This window comes from Aspergillus costaricaensis (genome assembly GCF_003184835.1).
Source record: "Aspergillus costaricaensis CBS 115574 unplaced genomic scaffold BO79scaffold_10, whole genome shotgun sequence".
NCBI lineage: Eukaryota > Fungi > Ascomycota > Eurotiomycetes > Eurotiales > Aspergillaceae > Aspergillus > Aspergillus costaricensis.
The window spans coordinates 653,854-670,230 of NW_020291810.1; the positions used below are offsets into that span (position 1 = coordinate 653,854).

Consider the following 16,377-nt stretch of genomic DNA (forward strand, 5'->3'; position numbering starts at 1 on the left):
TCTCTTCACGCAGATCCATACATTCCGATCAGCATAACCATAAAAGCTTGAACTATTGTTAAACAAGAAAACTATCAACCTAAAACACCAATCCACAATACCAATCGGTCTATTGCCCAGAAACCAGCACATCAAATCCTACTTACTTCCATGCTTTCTCACCACGAATGCGTACAATATGTAATGAAATAACTCGGCCACTCATCCACATCAATCCACCGCTTACACTCATCCGGATTGAAGTCCGGATTGCCCCACGCCGCCAGGCACGCCGGGTGCTTATCATCCGCCCAGCTATACGGATAGATCTGCTGTCGCGGCAACACCACCATCTTATCAGCCTTTGCCCCAACCTCATCTTCACTGCCCTCTGGTCCACAGTACAGGTCCCACGCAGGTGACCACCGCCGCACCGTTCGACACACATGCGTCCGCACCGAACTATCCTTGAAGTCCTCGTAATACTTGTGTAGCATAGTACCAAGTGCCCCAGGCCCCGTAAGTGACTCAACAGATCCATCGCCGTTCCCGTTGGGATTCTCAATCACGTGGATCACAGGCAGGAGCCAGAAAGGGTGGCCGGGGGGTGATGCCATCCAGCCATTAGGGACGGCGGCGGGGCCATCCAATCCTTCTTTGTGTGCCATATGGCCGACAAAGCCGCGCTGTGTGCATTCATGGTCGTTCTTGCGTGGCCCTGAGGAAAGGATTTGACTGTGCTTGGCAAGGGTGGTGGAATGGCTGGTGAAGAGAGGCTCCACGGGCCGGAGAGCTTCTGTGTCGACGTCGGCGTACATTCTAGAGATTACTGCTGTTAGCTAATGCGAGGATAATAGTTTCGGTGGTGACTTACCCTCCGAATAGGTACATGTAGAGGTTGCGAACCACATCTGCTCGGTGGATCTCCTTGGGGAGACGGTTGTAGTCTGTCAGGAACCAAGGGAAGTACTGTTCCACGAGCATCCGGTTCGTCTCGTCATCCCATAGTACATACTCCCAATCTGCATTCTGCGAGCGCATTGTTCGTACCCAGGTTTGGGCATCGTCGCTCATGTTGCTACCGGCAGGGAACCACGTCTGATGGATAAGCTTAGGGATGGTGGTGAGATCTTGGGAGAGCGGACGGGCGAGGAGCTCTCGTGCTGAAAGAGTGCGAGCATAGTGGTCTTTGAAGGGGGCCTCATAGTCGGTTGGGAGGACATCAAGATGGAAGAGGTATGAGAGGAGAAGAACAATGGCAAGGGCGAACGAGAGCTGAAATCGACGCCGGTTAAATTGGGATGTGAGCCATTGGAGGCAGGATCCTCGAGGAGATGACTGAAGTATCATCAGGGCGATTTGGCAAAGATTTTGAATTTCGGGGCAATGATCAGGCGATAATGTGGTTTGGGGGTTATCATAGAAGAGACCACCCTGAAGTTGTTCTCGCCTCACCCTAGATAGAATCTTGGACCAGGGCCAGGTAATATGGACATGGTCCCATGTACAATGGCAGGGTGGGCATTGGTGGATCAACAATCTTCGTATTCAGTGATGGAGTCAAGGCGGATATGTCTTACTTGGACCAGGTACCTCAGCGTCACATCCACTGATGCTCCATTGCCGAAAACGTTCATCACACGAATACGACCCACTCGCACCTACTGATCGACCGGGCGGATGGCTCCTTGATTTTCAAAGAATTTGAAAACTTACTTCGAGCGACAGGCATAAGGGTAGGGAATTCGGGAGCCATTTTCTCTTTCCGACAGCTTCGATCGAGCAAATGGCTCAATCGATACCGTTCGTTTGAGACGCTGTAGATAGTATTGCATTTGATGTTATACACTTATATCTCATCTTCTAAGCACTCTTCGATCCAAGCTTGTCCAGGATATTGCAAACAGTATAGTTATATGCCACATTTTCTGTGAATGGAAAAAGAAATTCGAACACGAGCATATGTACCCCAAATCCACTCCCATCCTAGTACAATCCACCCAATGCCAACCTCCGCGGAGTATACACCTTCAGATTTCATATTTATCATGTTTGGTGCCTCAAAATTATCCTCATATACCTACAGGAAGTCAGTTATACCAGAGTAACCAGAAAGACAAGGTAACTTACAAGCTCATTCCCGTCAAAGCCATCAAAATACCCGCGACACTCTGCCGCAGAATCTCATGATCACTCAGCACCCATCCCAGCCCTACAATGATGCACGTCTTGAGCTGTCCGATCACCGTGCTTGTAACCGGCCCAGCAGCATCAATTATATAGAACTGAGACAGGTTCACCAGACAAGCGAATATTCCACTCTGCGAAGCATAAATCAGCCACTTCTCTACCCTTATTCATTGTCAAACAAAGAAACAACCGAGTCAACTTACCGCAAGTATCGAAGTCCACAACGACCCAGGAACAGTCGCAACCTCTGGAAACGTCTCCATCCACGGAACAACACACAGCAGGACAGCCGCGCTGACAGGGGCCTGATTGAGCAGAAGCTGCATACTACTCATCTCCAGCTTCTTATGATACCGGCCCACCAAGACCGTGTACAGTGCACTAGCGCACACACCCGACAAAGCGAAGAAAATACCCTCTGGTGTCGTAGTATCGTTGCCTTTCGCGGACGGTAGTGAATCAAAGTACGAGACAATGCCAACTCCCGTGCAGAGTAGGACCAGGGGAAGGAACGCCGACTTGGGGATGCTGGACTGGAACAGCACAAAATTTAACAACGCCGTAGCAGGTGTAAGGAGCAGCCGCGCCAGCTGGTGAAAGATAACCGACGAATAAGCCAAAGCCAGGTTCTGAAAAATGACCTGGATGCACATGGCCGCAACAAGGTGGAGGATTCGATAGGGTGATACGTGCTTTGGTTTGAACCAGCCGCAGAATGGCCGCGATGCTAGCCATAGTGTGAGTCCGGTGATGGTGAAATGGTAGGCGGCGAAGGATACTTGTGAGTTGCGGAAAGATGCATTGGAGAGGATGGATTTGTTAGTAAAGACCTGATTGAGTGTGTCAGTAACTAGTAATAATCATCTTCATGGCTAGCATGACAGAAACTTACAATAGCAACAGTCGCGACAATATTAATTGTCATCCATACAAGAAGTCCAACACTTCCTATCTGCTTTTCCGGCTCTTCAGACAACGCCCCAGGCCTCTTTTCATCCTCATATGAATAATATCCCAGCTCCAGCTTCACATCGTCCGATGATGGGGGTGGTGATGAGGGTGGTGGTGGTGGTGGTGGGCTTGCAGGAGTGCAACTTATCGAAGTCAATAGACCCTTGCACTCATCGTCCTTCGGGTTCGTTTCTGCAACAACCATGTTGAAAACCCAGTATAGTATAATTGGATCGGTTCAGCGAATCGTGTTGCTTTCTAGAGGGTGAGGCTCTGCAATAAACACAGCATATCATCCCCGGGTCCTAAAAGCTATGTATGCACCAGGGATCTCTATTTCAAGGAAGGAAAGAAACTCTACCACCATCCACTCCACTTTCTCTCAATGACATCTACCTTGGTTGGGTGGCGCTACAGGTCATGTCCAACAGGTCTACCAAGTACATGATGTCTAGAGTGACCCAGAGGTTGTGGTGCTAGAGAGAAGAACGCACTGAAACATCATGAGGCCCCACGACCCAGACTTGTGCGAGTGTGCTCTACCGTATCCAAAGGCACATGATTGAGAAAAGAGCGGGTCAGAAAGGAACCTCAATGTTACACTTTATAGTTACTTCTCGTACTCGTGATGTGCGCCAGGGGGGGCGGGGAACCTGGATCGAAGCCGGAAACGGAAGTAAGATAGGGATGGTTGCGGGCACTGGAATGTGGGTTTGTACGGCTCCTGTAAACCTTGGGAGAGGGGTGGCGGTTCCTGTTTCCGTCAGGGACCAGACTTTGTATGCTTGGACTGTGAATTTCGCGGGAATTGAGCTTGGGGTTCTCCGTTCATTTGTTGGGTCGTTGTGGTTAGGAGAGGGATCGATCTGTGTTGTACGGGCCAGGTTCCATGGACTGCGCAGCAAGAGCGACCTGGGCCAGGCTCTTCTTATCTATCGGAGGCACAAAAGCCATAGCTAAGGGTTAAACAAGGGACAATACATTCTTGGATATAATTACTATAAGTCGCGCTAGCAAATATGTACCAACAAGCTCAAGAAACTAGATAACCCCTCGGGTACTCGAACTCCTTCCAATCCAACACGCGCCGCGACCAAGGAAAACCCTCATCATACTGGGCATAAACAGTATCCCTACCAGCCACCAGTCGATGAATATTCAGTCGAGTGCTGTACATGAGGTTCCAAGCCTGTGCCTCGTGCCACTCGTCGCTGCCTTCACGGATGTCCGAATCCTTCGACGCAAGACCGGCCGCTTTGTACGTCCCGATGATGTTGGGGAACGGCGCATAACACTCGATCTGCGAACGGCCATCCTTACCCCCACACATATCAGCCATAGAGTTATCCACTGCAGCCACGAGCCGATCGACTGCTAAGGCTGCTAGAATCCTCTCTGCGCCTCGCTTGGTCACCGCGTACCCATAGGTGCAGCAGCCCATATCAGCCCGATAAATGAAACGAGTCGACGTCTCAGGATAAATATCCTTCCATGAGTCGAGGGGGCCGCCCCACGTACCACGGTGATCGACACTGGGGACAGTTGGGTCATTTGGGATGGCATAGAATTGCGTCTCGTTGGGAGCGGCAGATGAAGCGCATCCGCCCACCCAGAGGATGTCCCAGTTGGTGCCGTATGGAGCGCTCTTGGTCGTATTAGCATTTCTGGTTAACGCGCGCACGCCTCGAGCGAATTCGCGGAGTTGCTGCCTAATGCCAACGTCCCAGTCTGCGTCGTCTTCAAGGATAAGCGCTGTTGAGTAGGAATTTTGGACCATACTATATCATGATAATGTCAGCTTATATCAGGATAGGGTTTTTGCATTGACGAAGGAGCATACTGACTTGCTCAAAGCGTTCATATGAGCGCGCCAGCATCCTATCTCGGATGGTGCTAATAAATTTTCCTATAAGAGGTGTTAGCTATGGCCAGAGGTCTCAGACATAAAGCAGCGTACGTTGAGCAGAGCCTTCTCGCTCATATCCTCTGGATGTACCCCGTCTACCCATTCGACCCGAAACCCGGCTATCGACGCAGCGAGGTTGAGGAAATCGCGCTTATCTGTTCGTTCTTTCAGCCCAATGGCGTAAATGTGTTCAAACTGTCGAAAACCGTTAGTAATACGTAACGGACATCATCAGGAAATGTAAAACGGAACAAACCCCAAGCGTCTCATTCTGAATATGCTCCAGCGCCCGATCCTCTAACGTGGACCGCGCGATCTTCACCCAGTCCCGTTTCCAATACTTTCCCCCCGTACCATTGAATAAAAGAGTGAGAATAATATAACTGGCGAATGCAGCGACAATGTATTTCGTAAATCTGGATTTCCCCCGAATCATGCTGAGAACTGGCGCCAGTTGAAGATGGTCTACAAAGTGAGAGGAGACATTGAACAAGGTGAAATATCTTGCATGTCGCAAACTGCACACTTCTTGCGCCTTCTCGTGAAGTCTCTTGGTAATCATGGGTCACTATTTTGGGATTATATGGGTAAACCTTAAGAAAGAAAAGCTGGACGTTTTGGGTTGTATCCACATTCTTTGTTCAGGAACGGCAGGTTGGTACGTACAAGCAATCTTTCCCGAAAACGGGAATCGTCACTCCGGCATGGATACGATGTAGTGGAGATTCAAGGTAGCCCCGCAGCAACAAAAGACTTTCTTTTAAGTTTATGAATGAGGAACTGGTCGCCTAGGGATGGATCAGAGATGGCCCTAATAATAGCCTTGGGAGTGGTCTCGAGCCATAGGATCATTACACCACCAAACAGGAAACAATATAGAATATTCTCTGTCCAGTAACACTATCATGTCTCGGCCAGTAATTCCATGCATTGATCCACTCTTCTAGTCTGTGTAAATAAAACTGCAAGCTAGCTTCGTGGTTATACGAATTGATAATCATATTTATCGGGATTCATGAATTATCATTAAGGTACATAATATAAAGAAATGCAACCTAAGTCCCTAGTGTATTATTCACAGCGATAAGATTACTTATGTTAATTGTTAGTTAGTTATCTTAATGTTTAGTTGGTTCTTCGGAACTCGTCGGAGGTATGCACAAGTTCTACTCGCTACTGCGTTCTTGGATAATCCGGCTCTACTTCAGGGCAGACTCGGCTTGCATTTACCAGGTTGGTGATTAGAGTCAGATGAACAAGCATCTGAGAGAGGCCACCCCCGCGATGGAAAGAGGTAGAAAGGAAATAAAGAAAATAGAGAATGCAAACAGTGCATATAACTTGTACCGTGTTAAAAGGTGGGAAAGGGGGGTGGGAAAAAAAAAAGAAACAAAGAAAGCCCCTGGTGGGGGTCGAACCCACAGCCTTAAGATCTCAATCTAGAAGTCTTACGCGCTACCGATTGCGCCACAAGGGCCACTTGTGTTGAAATGGTTTCGCAAATTTGTCTTATCACCGCATGGGGTTATGACCCATGGATACCGCATTTTCTTGTAAATTTCACAACACCGCCAAGAATTTCCTATTGCGATTATACGAACCGCTAGCGTGTTGCGGGTGGTGTTTATGCTTATTAGAGAGCATCCTAGAATTGCGCGATCTGAATTGAAGTTGACCTCATTCGGATGCCACACTTTACAGATAAGGTAAACCTTAACTACATAAATCATATTAAAATCATTTCTATCGAAGGATTTCCTACGATGTATCTTACTCCTAAGTACCAACTTGGCTCAGGGTAAATATACTTCGGAGCTAGTCATCCAAGCAGATGGAAGGTGACTTTCCACCATCTCAAGCCAGACAAAAGTATCTGTCACTCGCTCCAAATCCTTGGTAGTCTGAACTATGGAAATCATGTCTGCCACCTTCTCTCCCTTCCCCCTCCACGTTAGATATTGTAGTCAAATAGCGTCGATATACTTGGGAGTTGAACGCCTTTCACTGTAGAAATGGTAGTAGTAGACATGGATGTTGCATGCTATTTGGATAATAAGGCATACATCTACGATCTCATCTACGCCTTTATCTTTGGCTGACGGATCATACAATACAGCTGTGCTCATTAGCCCACCCACACGGCGACATAAGAAACCCAACAAGAGCTGAAAAGTCTGACATACCTTGCATTTATCCTTGCCGTCCACACACTCAATCTCACTGACCATCTCGAACCCCAATTTCTCATAGATTATCAGGTTTGGGAACCCCTTGGAACTTTCCAAGTAGCAAGGCATGCCCTCTCGATCAGCTTGTTGACTGACTACCTCGACCAATTTCCGACCCAGCCCCATTCCTCGCATCGAGGAGTCGACCGCGATCACATTGCAGAAGTAGTAGCCGCGGGGATCAGTCCAAACTCGGTTGTGAGTCTCCTGTTGTCGGGCTTTCCAGAGCCAGTAACGACGGACGTTAAGGCCACCTCGGCCACCGAATCGGATGTTATTGTACAGCTGGCGGAAGGAGAGGATCCAGTCTTGCGCCCAGACGGACCAGGGGACAGGCTCGGACGGGGGTTGCGGGCTGTACCACCAGCAGACTCCGACGACGGGGGAATCGGTGGGGATCTTGTCTCTGGGGGTGTTGGTAGTGTATTTGGCCACGAAAATAGGCTCGTTGCAGGAAAGGCCGTAGAGGAAGTGTGCAGCAAGAGAGGCAGCGTTGCGGTGAATATTGAACTGTTCATAATTTTGTTTAGTTTGATTTATATGGTAGAGTTGGGACTGACAGTGCAGAGTAGGGAGCGGGATTCTACATGTACAACTCTAGCTCAGTCTGTACATCGTTCGAGGTACCTGGTATCTCTAACCGAGATTGGAAGGTCCTCGAACGGAGGGCTACTTACCCCGGATTTATTGTTGAATACCCAGTGAAAGTACGGGTCGTCGGCGAACGCTTTCTGTATGCATGCTACGGCCGAGGGAATATCCTCTTTTGTGAGGGGAAGGATCTCGATGGCCATATTGGGTTTGTTTGTTTGCGTAATTGGATTGGGCTTGAATTGGGGAAGATATTGAGTTTATGATGTATGATTCAAGAAACGTATTTGATAAGTGCATTCAATTCCTACTGGCTCTGCGAATAGGTTGCGAAAGGGCAATAGTATATGCGTGAGAATGACGACGGAGGGGATAAAGAGAGAGCGCCATCTATTGATGGGAGCCGAGATAGACGGACAGGTCGAGAAGGGAAAGCGCGGGTGAGTCGCGAGGACACCGACCAGATGAGGTCTCTGATGGAGCTGGCAATTAAGATTGATGATGATGATGATGAAGAAGAAGAAGGTGAGAGACGGACTGTGAGAGGGTATATTTATCTGGGTTTCCTCGCTTTCATGCTGCCACCCTCCCTTTGTTCCCAAATAGGCAAGTCCTACACCGACCCCGTGACAGCCCACGCTAACTTGATTTGGTAGTTCGATGCGGCGCCGCCCGGCTCTGCTCTCCCCCTCCCCCACCAATCATATCCCCAAGATCGTCCACCATTGACGATCGCCAAGGCACTAGACGCGATTCGGCAGGTTGTGCCGGAGGATCAGCTGGCCGGCAGGGCTTATCGTGTCATGGGGATAGCTTCACGCACGGGGAAGCTGCCATCTGCCGACCCTACGATAGCCGAGTGATGAGACGAGTGGCATATGAGATATAGCCGAGTTTGAATAAACCTTATAACGGGTTACGGAAGGGTACCTTGGGAAGACAAGACTATCAGATCCGACCCACCTTACCGTGGCTGGGATATGGTTTCGATCGATTGTGCAATAGCCCCATTTGTGTAACATCGAGCAGTGCTCGTTACACCGTGACAGATAACGTGTGTTGTTGGCTTCCTAAAAGATCGATCATTTGAATTAGTCTTATATACAAGCCGAATATGGTAGATTTTGACCTATAGTCCCAGTTGGCGTTGGTGAAGGTGCCTTTCTTTCTTCTCTTTCTCGCATTTTCATGACAAGCAGAAAATTCAGGGTTGGGTACGGAGTAACAAGCTTTATTTTCTTGCTGAATGAGAATGACATTCGACAGCTACCCAAGGGGAAGGCCAGCCGGCCCACTTCTAGTAACGGGGACTATCCCCACTATCTACACGGCAACTATAGTGGTACTTCGGTTACTGCAGTGCGTACCTTCCTCCATGAGGCAAAGTCTTTCTCTTGACCTAGCTAGCGACTCTGTCAGTTCCGGTCATCCATGGCAACGAATAAATCGTGTCGGTCAGGCCAAGTTACCCCACCATCCAGGGGTCTTGCAGGTGGATATCTCGCTACTCAGAGCAGACAAGTTCACTAGTTTTACTTTTCGCATATTGAATGCCGGGACAGCTCGAAGCAACTACAGAATACACCGACACTACACAAAGATCCCTAACGCCTTAGATTACTAGCTACCCGGGACGTACTATCATCAATATATTTTTCAGTAGTAGCAACAGCATGTAGCCACTGCATTATAGTCCTGACATCACTGCGATCAATTATTTACTTGGCGCGGGTCCGACGCTTTTTGTTGGTAGCAGTCCTCTCCGCCATATCATCGTGCCCATCCGGTGCATTTCGTGCTCCACGACGCCCTCGTTTGGGGCGCGTCTCCTTTCCTGTCGCCAGATTTGATGGTACTGGGCTCTCCAATGACCCATCTGCAGCTGGATCATGCAAGTGACTATCTATGCCAATTGAATCAGCCTGTTCCACAGATACAGCTTGCTGCCGGAGGCGACTAAATGCTTTCTCCATCCTTGTCTGTCCACCATTGCGGACACGCGGTGCAAAAGCACCCGCTCCTTGCGGACCGCTGAAGAAACTAGTAATATTCGATTGTGTGCCCTCCTGCTCTCTGCGGTTCATATCGCGAATTACGGGCACCAGCACCTCATCAGTGCGTTCTTGACTCCAGCCAACTGTTGACATAAGGAAGTCCCTTAGACCATGCAAGTCGGGCACTCCCCATTGAAAGGGAGACGGGTCCGAATCCACCTCTGGTTCCAGGTACGCGGCATCGACTCGGGGATCGGGGAAAGATGGTGGTAGGAAGATTTTTGTAGCATGCTTTTTGAACTTCTTGTAGAATATTGCATGACTATCGTTGCCCATATTGAGTCCTGTCTGCACCTGCGTCCACCAATCACGGAATTCTTCCAGTGTCCCGAATTCGGTGAGGATCTCTAAAGCAGTTACAGGCCCGATGCCGGGGATTCCTTCTGTGTAGTCACTCCCTAATAAATGGGCGAGCCTGATGAGTTTGGTGCGGAACAGAGAGTACTCTTTCTCTAGGTCAGTTGTGAGGTAGCATTCAACAAACTTGCTTTGGTTGAACATATTTTTGTAGACGCGTGTGCCTCCAAATAAAAATACATCACTATCATCGGTGATGATACCATCAACAAGGCCGAGGGACACCAATTCTGCACACTGGGCTTCAGCCTCCATAGGGGCCGTGACGTATGGAAGACCGAATAGCCTCAGCAACTGCTGGCATTCAGTAATCATGGCTTGTGACACTTCGTCTGCATCTCGGCGGTCCTTCTTTTGCTGAGACCGCAACTGTCTTAGCTCTTGCTCGTAGTCAAATGGAAGTTCGGTGTGAGAAGTAGAGTTTAGTGTCGCTGCAAAGCGTACATGCTCTTCCCCCTCAGCCGCGAGCTGTTCGAGTAATTGCTCGTCTTCAGGATCTGAAAAATTGTCGTCATCATAATATTCTTCCACTTGGTCTGATTGATCTAGGGTAGTTGGTTCCGTGGGTATGCTGTCTGGCTGTATGACAACATCCTCGAACTCAGGCGATGGCGACGTTTCGGCGTGCCTCAAATCTGTTTCATCATCAATGGAGATGTGTCTCTCCGTCATAGATGGATTGGACGCATCCACTGGAATGATATCTCCCGTATGTGCTTCCAAAGCTTCGGCGTCCTTTGTTTCAGTAGCTTGTGCTTCGACAGGAGTTACTTGTGGTCCAACCTCGAGTTTGATTTGAGATTCTTGACCACCACCGTTCGATTGAGGAGTCGGCACCAAGTCAATGAATGGTTTTGAGCCTTTTGAAGCCCCTGAATCATGGTCCTCCATCGTTTCTTCATCGCCAACGATGAACACGTGATCTGGTACATTCTGCTCACTAGGCGGCTTCGCCACTGGACGATGGTGAACCTCATCACTGACGAACTCAACATCCTTGACACTTTGCGATGGCCCTGAGAACCACGGCGGCAGTATCTGGTTATCCTTCGTCTTACTTGATTCATTGTCGGGTTTTGTTGCGCCAGATTCTTGTTCAGCTGATTTACCACGGTTGGTTGATTTTCCAGCTTTGAATGGTTTAAGTGACTCAAAGGGAAGCGGACCATCGAAGGGGTTACCTGCCACTTTGGGCGGTGCTTTCTGTACTCTCTTGGATTGTGCTAAGGCGGCGACTAAGTCCATTTCTTCGTCATCACTATGATCTGTAAGGTCTGCGGGGGCCTCGTGGATAGATGGAAGGGACATGTAGTTCTGGTTAAGCTGGATTTCAGGTAGATCATCATCGTTGGTATCGGCATCGGCACGAACACCAGATTGGAGAGACATCGCGATCGCTCGTTGAAGCGTTTCGTCATCATCATCTCCAGTGGCATCGAACAATGTATCTGTGGTATGGTGGTTATGATTCGCTAGTTCGTTCTGGCCACCTTCCACGAAAAGGGAGTCATCGTTGGCTTCCTGCAGCTCGGGGCTTCCTGTATCCAAGCTATCACGCATCTGGTTCCTGTTTGATTCACCGAAACCCCCTTTTTGAAGGAAAGGCAGCTTAGGAAGTCGGTTCAATCCTTCGATAGGCACATCTTCAAAGCCACCATCATCGTCATCCGAATTATCCTCTTTGCCAGGGAATATCAGCTGCTGACCATACTGATCAACATCAATAGGTTTGTCCTCCTGGCCTTCTTTGTTTCCCACAACTCCCAGAACCCAGCCCCCTTCAATGGTATCATCCTTCACCAAGACATACTCCTTCCCGCGTTCTCCGGCAATACGTTGTCCTGATTTGTACAGAGCATCTTCACCATTCATGCCGTTGATATTCATCAGTCGTTGGGTTAAGTCATTGCGCTCCTTTACACGCTCGATCTGGAACTTCGAGAACGCCATTCTATTAGGAAACATGCTGTCTAGTTGCTCCTTTGAGTACCCCATCCGGAGACGGCTTCGGAGTCTGGCCGCATTGAGGATATTGTACCGGTCCGTCGCCGGGAGACTGACGAAGAATGGGCTATCAAAGTCAATTTTCGAGAAATCATACAAATTGATATCTTCTCCCTGATGAAATTGCCTCGCATATTCCTCCAATTCTTCCTGTGACATGATGCGAGGGTCATTGGGGGCCCCCATCTCTTCAAGGCTGGTTTGTAAATCCGGCAGATGATAGGCGTCTTTCTTCTTGAATGACCGCGTCTGCTTCTTTTCCTGTTCCGTTATGAAAGCATCACCGACATAAACAGGGTTGTCCGGCACCTCCTCTTCATTTGTCGTTCTCCCCCTCCGACGGACAGCCGCCTCTTCCTCAGCAGACCTTTGCAGCTGCACAGCGAGCAGCTTTCCAGCGGTCCGCACGGCATCTTCTCGCCGACCTTCGCGCCGTTTCTTCCGGTTTGCTATAGTCTGGCGCTTGAGGACCGGCGCGCCACCATCAAATACGAAGACCGGCTGGATTCCGAAGTAGAGTAGCTTGCATATGCGGCGAAAGAAGCCCACGATATGAGAGTTCCGGAGAGCATTGCCTTCTTTGTCGCGTACCGCCTTCAAAAACTGGTAAATCCATATCGATGCATCGACAGCCAGGCGCTTTTTGTTGAGAGTTTCCAATTTGATGGGCCGTGCACAAGGATGTACGACCGTCCAGAGCCCATGGACACCCATGCTGCTTCAGCAGTCCCGATATTATGGGCTATGACAGCCGTACCGAAGTACCGAATACTTACACGTCATAGAAGTTGTATGAGATGAAACCTACTACTAGGCGATTGTTTTGACGACATAAGACGACGCGGATCAACTGCAGTCGGGAGGCGTCAATGAGGTCATCGGACACTTTGTGACACGTGATACTGTCTGGTATCGAATCACGTGATGTATATGAACGGGGCCGACGCGATGGCTTCAGGGACTGATGGATTTCCCAAGATGTATGTCAAAAGTAAGATTTGCAAGCCAATGGCGGGGGACTATCTAGATCATGCAAACGTAGCTCTCCCACAACCCTGATCACTGTGGCGACCCTGCTGGACTCATGTCTTCTGAATCCGGCTCTCTTCTATCCATGCGCATCCATTCAACTGATCAGTCCTCACCTAGGTGCGCTACTATGCGCTACAGCTTGTCTTTCCAGAATCCATCGAATCTCCATTCTGGTTCAAAGATTGAAATATGAGCCCCACCTATCTTGATTGTGACCCTCAGTTCCACGTACGTTATCACTATTTGTACGATAGAATCCGTTAACCCTCCGTCTACAAGGCACCCTGTAGGAATCAGTCACAATCGGCGAGTGCAATGCCTGCAGTTACTTGAGTAACAATCCCTCCAGGACATTGTTGACCACAGGGTACCGCAGCCCAGCGTACAGCGATGGTGAGGTCTTTGATTTGATGAAGTGCTTTGGCGCACTGTAAAAGTAAACTAGTAGATCGACGGTGTATGTCTTGTTCTACCGGGCGTGTGTTCTTGATTCCCCTTAATGGAAGAACATAACTCCATGATGGATCAGTATCGAGACTATATATATGGGCGGGGATGGTCGTGTTTGCAATTTAATTAGGATATGTAGAAGTATAAGTCCGTAGACACAGTCAGGTTCGGAAGATGAGACCGTAGAATTAAAAGAGACCATGGACATGGAGATCGGGTACTGTGCCCGTGCATAATGAATTTCCCATGATACATGTGGTTTTGCACACAATTCAATCATTCCACCACTAACTCCACGTGGCACCCGGGAATATCAAACTTAGCACTTGATTTGAGGGAATTAGAGGCCTCTGGACCGACCACAGGCTGCGAATAAGTGATTGCTTTCTCCGATAGCGCACCAAAGAACTGAGGTACAACACCCAGATCCTTCTCCTCGCCATCGGAAGAGCTGGGAATGGTCTCGGAATCAGCAACAATGCCGAATTTGAGCCGAATGCCCTCATCTTGACGAAGAGGTTTCGGGGCATGCTCTGATTCTACAGAAACAAAGAATTGAATGTAGTCACCCGGTCCTGCAGTTTGAGACAAGCTTGACATACTTTGATCCAGTTGTGGCATCTCAAAGAACGCAGGCGGCGGAGTAGATATATCTGAGAGATTTTGCGTCTCCTGGTCTGCGAAGATATTGTCCAGGCCTAGGAGCCCCTGATTATTGTCTGTTTCGTTGAACGTAGTTTCAGGGTCCAAAGATAGAAGGCCTTGTTTCTTTCCCCATCCACCGCCACCGCTCATGACCCGATGGAGTTTGCCTCCAGCGCGGATTGCTTTTACGAGGCTCTCCTGCATATTAGTGTTGTTTTCCAATTGAAAGCCCTTTTCGGAGTTCTCAATCAGGGCCCAAACAGAAACCCTTCGGTCAACTATGCCGTGTTCCTCAATGTAGCGTGGCAGTTCCTTTTCCAGTTCAGATGAAGCTGGCATTGGTTCCGTTGATTGACTATCCAGATGTTTTGCCAACTGACGAAGGATATTTCCCATGCTTGAGATCACTCTCCTTCGATGGCCAACAGGATAGAGCGGGAGGTTAAATGAGTTTTGGACGGAAGCGACCGCTGAGGTCACCGTGCAGTTGGAGAGATTCACTGACTGCTCTAAGGTATATTGCTGAGAAGGCGTATAAGTCCAGCGCGTGCCAAAAAGAGTGGTGTCATTCCCGTTGATGAATATTGTATTGGCGAGACGCAGTCCGAGTTCATGAGTCGACCTCTGCAAAGTCTTGGAGGATGTGTCGTTTTGAAAAGTAAAGACCAAACTGGACTCTGCAGCTTCCATACTGCGAACACGACGAGGCACAGCAATGGTTCCCTGTAAATTTTCTGCCTTTACCAGCAAGAGCGAAACTCCATCGGAGTCAGATGAAATCTTGCTGTCGACAAGCCCTTCGAGCCTGGCGCGGAGGTCGGGTAGCTTATCGACCACGGCAACAATGGCATGGAGAGGTCCTGACGATTCGCGGTTTGGTGTAGATAAATACAAAGAGTTGATCAATTGTTCCAGAAAGCGGTTCGACGATACATCAATCCAGTGGGCGAATGCAGTAGTGACTAGGAGGACAGGTACGTAGTTTAACGAGAGGGACTCTGGAATGGGGGATACGCTCGAAAGGACGTCATCTGGCGTCTCTTGAAACACTTAGTGAATGGAAACGGTCATATGCAGATAGCAATTCTCACAATTTGGCCTGGCGTTCTTGTTAGCCAGGTATATGCCAATGGAAGATCTTTAGCCTCAGTGCTCCTCGATGATGCAGCTGCGTTTTGGGAGATCAGTCGGACCAGGGACGTCGCTTTTTGTGTCGGTTTAGCATGTCCGACAGTAGCCAGCCGTACTGACAGAAAGCGCGGGACGCGCCCGAGTATTAAAGACATAGAAGCAGCATGGATATCGACACGGGACGGTCGATTGATACGAATACCAGCTGATTTGAGGTGATCATAGGATTTGGAGAAATGCGGAGATAGCGGGAGATTTTCTGGCTTCCACCGCCCTGCTTATCATATCGACATGTGAGCGGTAGGGTTCACGTGATGATATGGTGCTTCTCCACTTGCTTTCCTAACAAAACTTCTGCCTTTCTTCGGCGTGTTGCGAAGGTAATTAGGGCAAATGTCAAGAAAAGTCGCGGTTGCTTTTTAGACAGTGTGTTCGTGTTATACGTGCAGTGAGGGTTCATACGGGACCCCTTTTACTTTGTAGTAGATATATATGCATACTTTGGGCTTGATTTAATTCCGATGCCTCATGTATCAAGTGGCAGCCACTAGATCCAATGCGCGGCTTTTGTATTACTTATGCATCCCGTTGTTTGGGGTCTTATGGAGAGCTGGACGGAAGATCACCGATGGGGAGCCCCAAGGTCTTTACCTCATGATCTCCGCGCAAGTAATAAAAGTGCTAATAATGATAATGATTAATAAACACTACTCCGCAGATAGGCCCAACAAGGGACGGGAGGCAAACCAGGCCGATAAGCAGCCTCACGTGATGCCAGGGACTTGACCCGCCCCCTCACAGAAGTCCTGATCGATTATACTCTGGCAGTTAAAGAGACTTTGAAAGCTTTTACTCGATG

The 16,377-nt window shown here is 49.0% G+C and overlaps 4 protein-coding genes and 1 non-coding gene across 5 annotated transcripts; 1 reads left to right on the forward strand and 4 right to left on the reverse strand.

Annotated features, from left to right (window-relative positions):
- Window positions 1–158: 158 nt before the first annotated feature.
- BO79DRAFT_143798 (uncharacterized protein) lies at window positions 159–3,325 on the reverse strand (the record flags this gene model as incomplete). Its single annotated transcript, XM_025678346.1, has 5 exons — window positions 159–798; window positions 854–1,304; window positions 2,141–2,300; window positions 2,373–2,999; window positions 3,062–3,325. 5 exons carry the CDS (start codon window positions 3,323–3,325, stop codon window positions 159–161), a joined length of 2,142 nt encoding a protein of 713 aa, XP_025541462.1.
- An 828-nt stretch (window positions 3,326–4,153) lies between these two features.
- On the reverse strand, window positions 4,154–8,369 carry BO79DRAFT_236737 (LPS glycosyltransferase; the record flags this gene model as incomplete). Its single annotated transcript, XM_025684614.1, has 6 exons — window positions 7,932–8,369; window positions 7,210–7,764; window positions 5,283–5,576; window positions 5,078–5,221; window positions 4,965–5,026; window positions 4,154–4,898 (listed from the first exon to the last, which is right to left on the reverse strand). The coding sequence occupies exons 1-6, from the start codon at window positions 8,046–8,048 to the stop codon at window positions 4,154–4,156; spliced, it is 1,917 nt and encodes a 638-aa protein (XP_025541463.1). The 5' UTR covers window positions 8,049–8,369.
- On the reverse strand, window positions 6,424–6,503 carry BO79DRAFT_t88. Its single transcript has one exon. It is a non-coding gene; the product is annotated as a tRNA-Arg (tRNA).
- BO79DRAFT_226966 (uncharacterized protein) lies at window positions 8,193–8,708 on the forward strand (the record flags this gene model as incomplete). Its single annotated transcript, XM_025683838.1, has 2 exons — window positions 8,193–8,384; window positions 8,502–8,708. The coding sequence occupies 2 exons, from the start codon at window positions 8,193–8,195 to the stop codon at window positions 8,706–8,708; spliced, it is 399 nt and encodes a 132-aa protein (XP_025541464.1).
- Window positions 8,709–9,483: 775 nt separating this feature from the next.
- BO79DRAFT_244452 (ssDNA endodeoxyribonuclease RAD2) lies at window positions 9,484–15,673 on the reverse strand (the record flags this gene model as incomplete). The annotated part of the gene is made up of 7 exons (XM_025685373.1): window positions 9,484–12,975; window positions 13,037–13,221; window positions 13,525–13,576; window positions 13,622–13,720; window positions 14,035–14,281; window positions 14,345–15,425; window positions 15,479–15,673. The coding sequence occupies 7 exons, from the start codon at window positions 15,671–15,673 to the stop codon at window positions 9,564–9,566; spliced, it is 5,271 nt and encodes a 1,756-aa protein (XP_025541465.1). The 3' UTR covers window positions 9,484–9,563.
- Window positions 15,674–16,377: the final 704 nt, after the last annotated feature.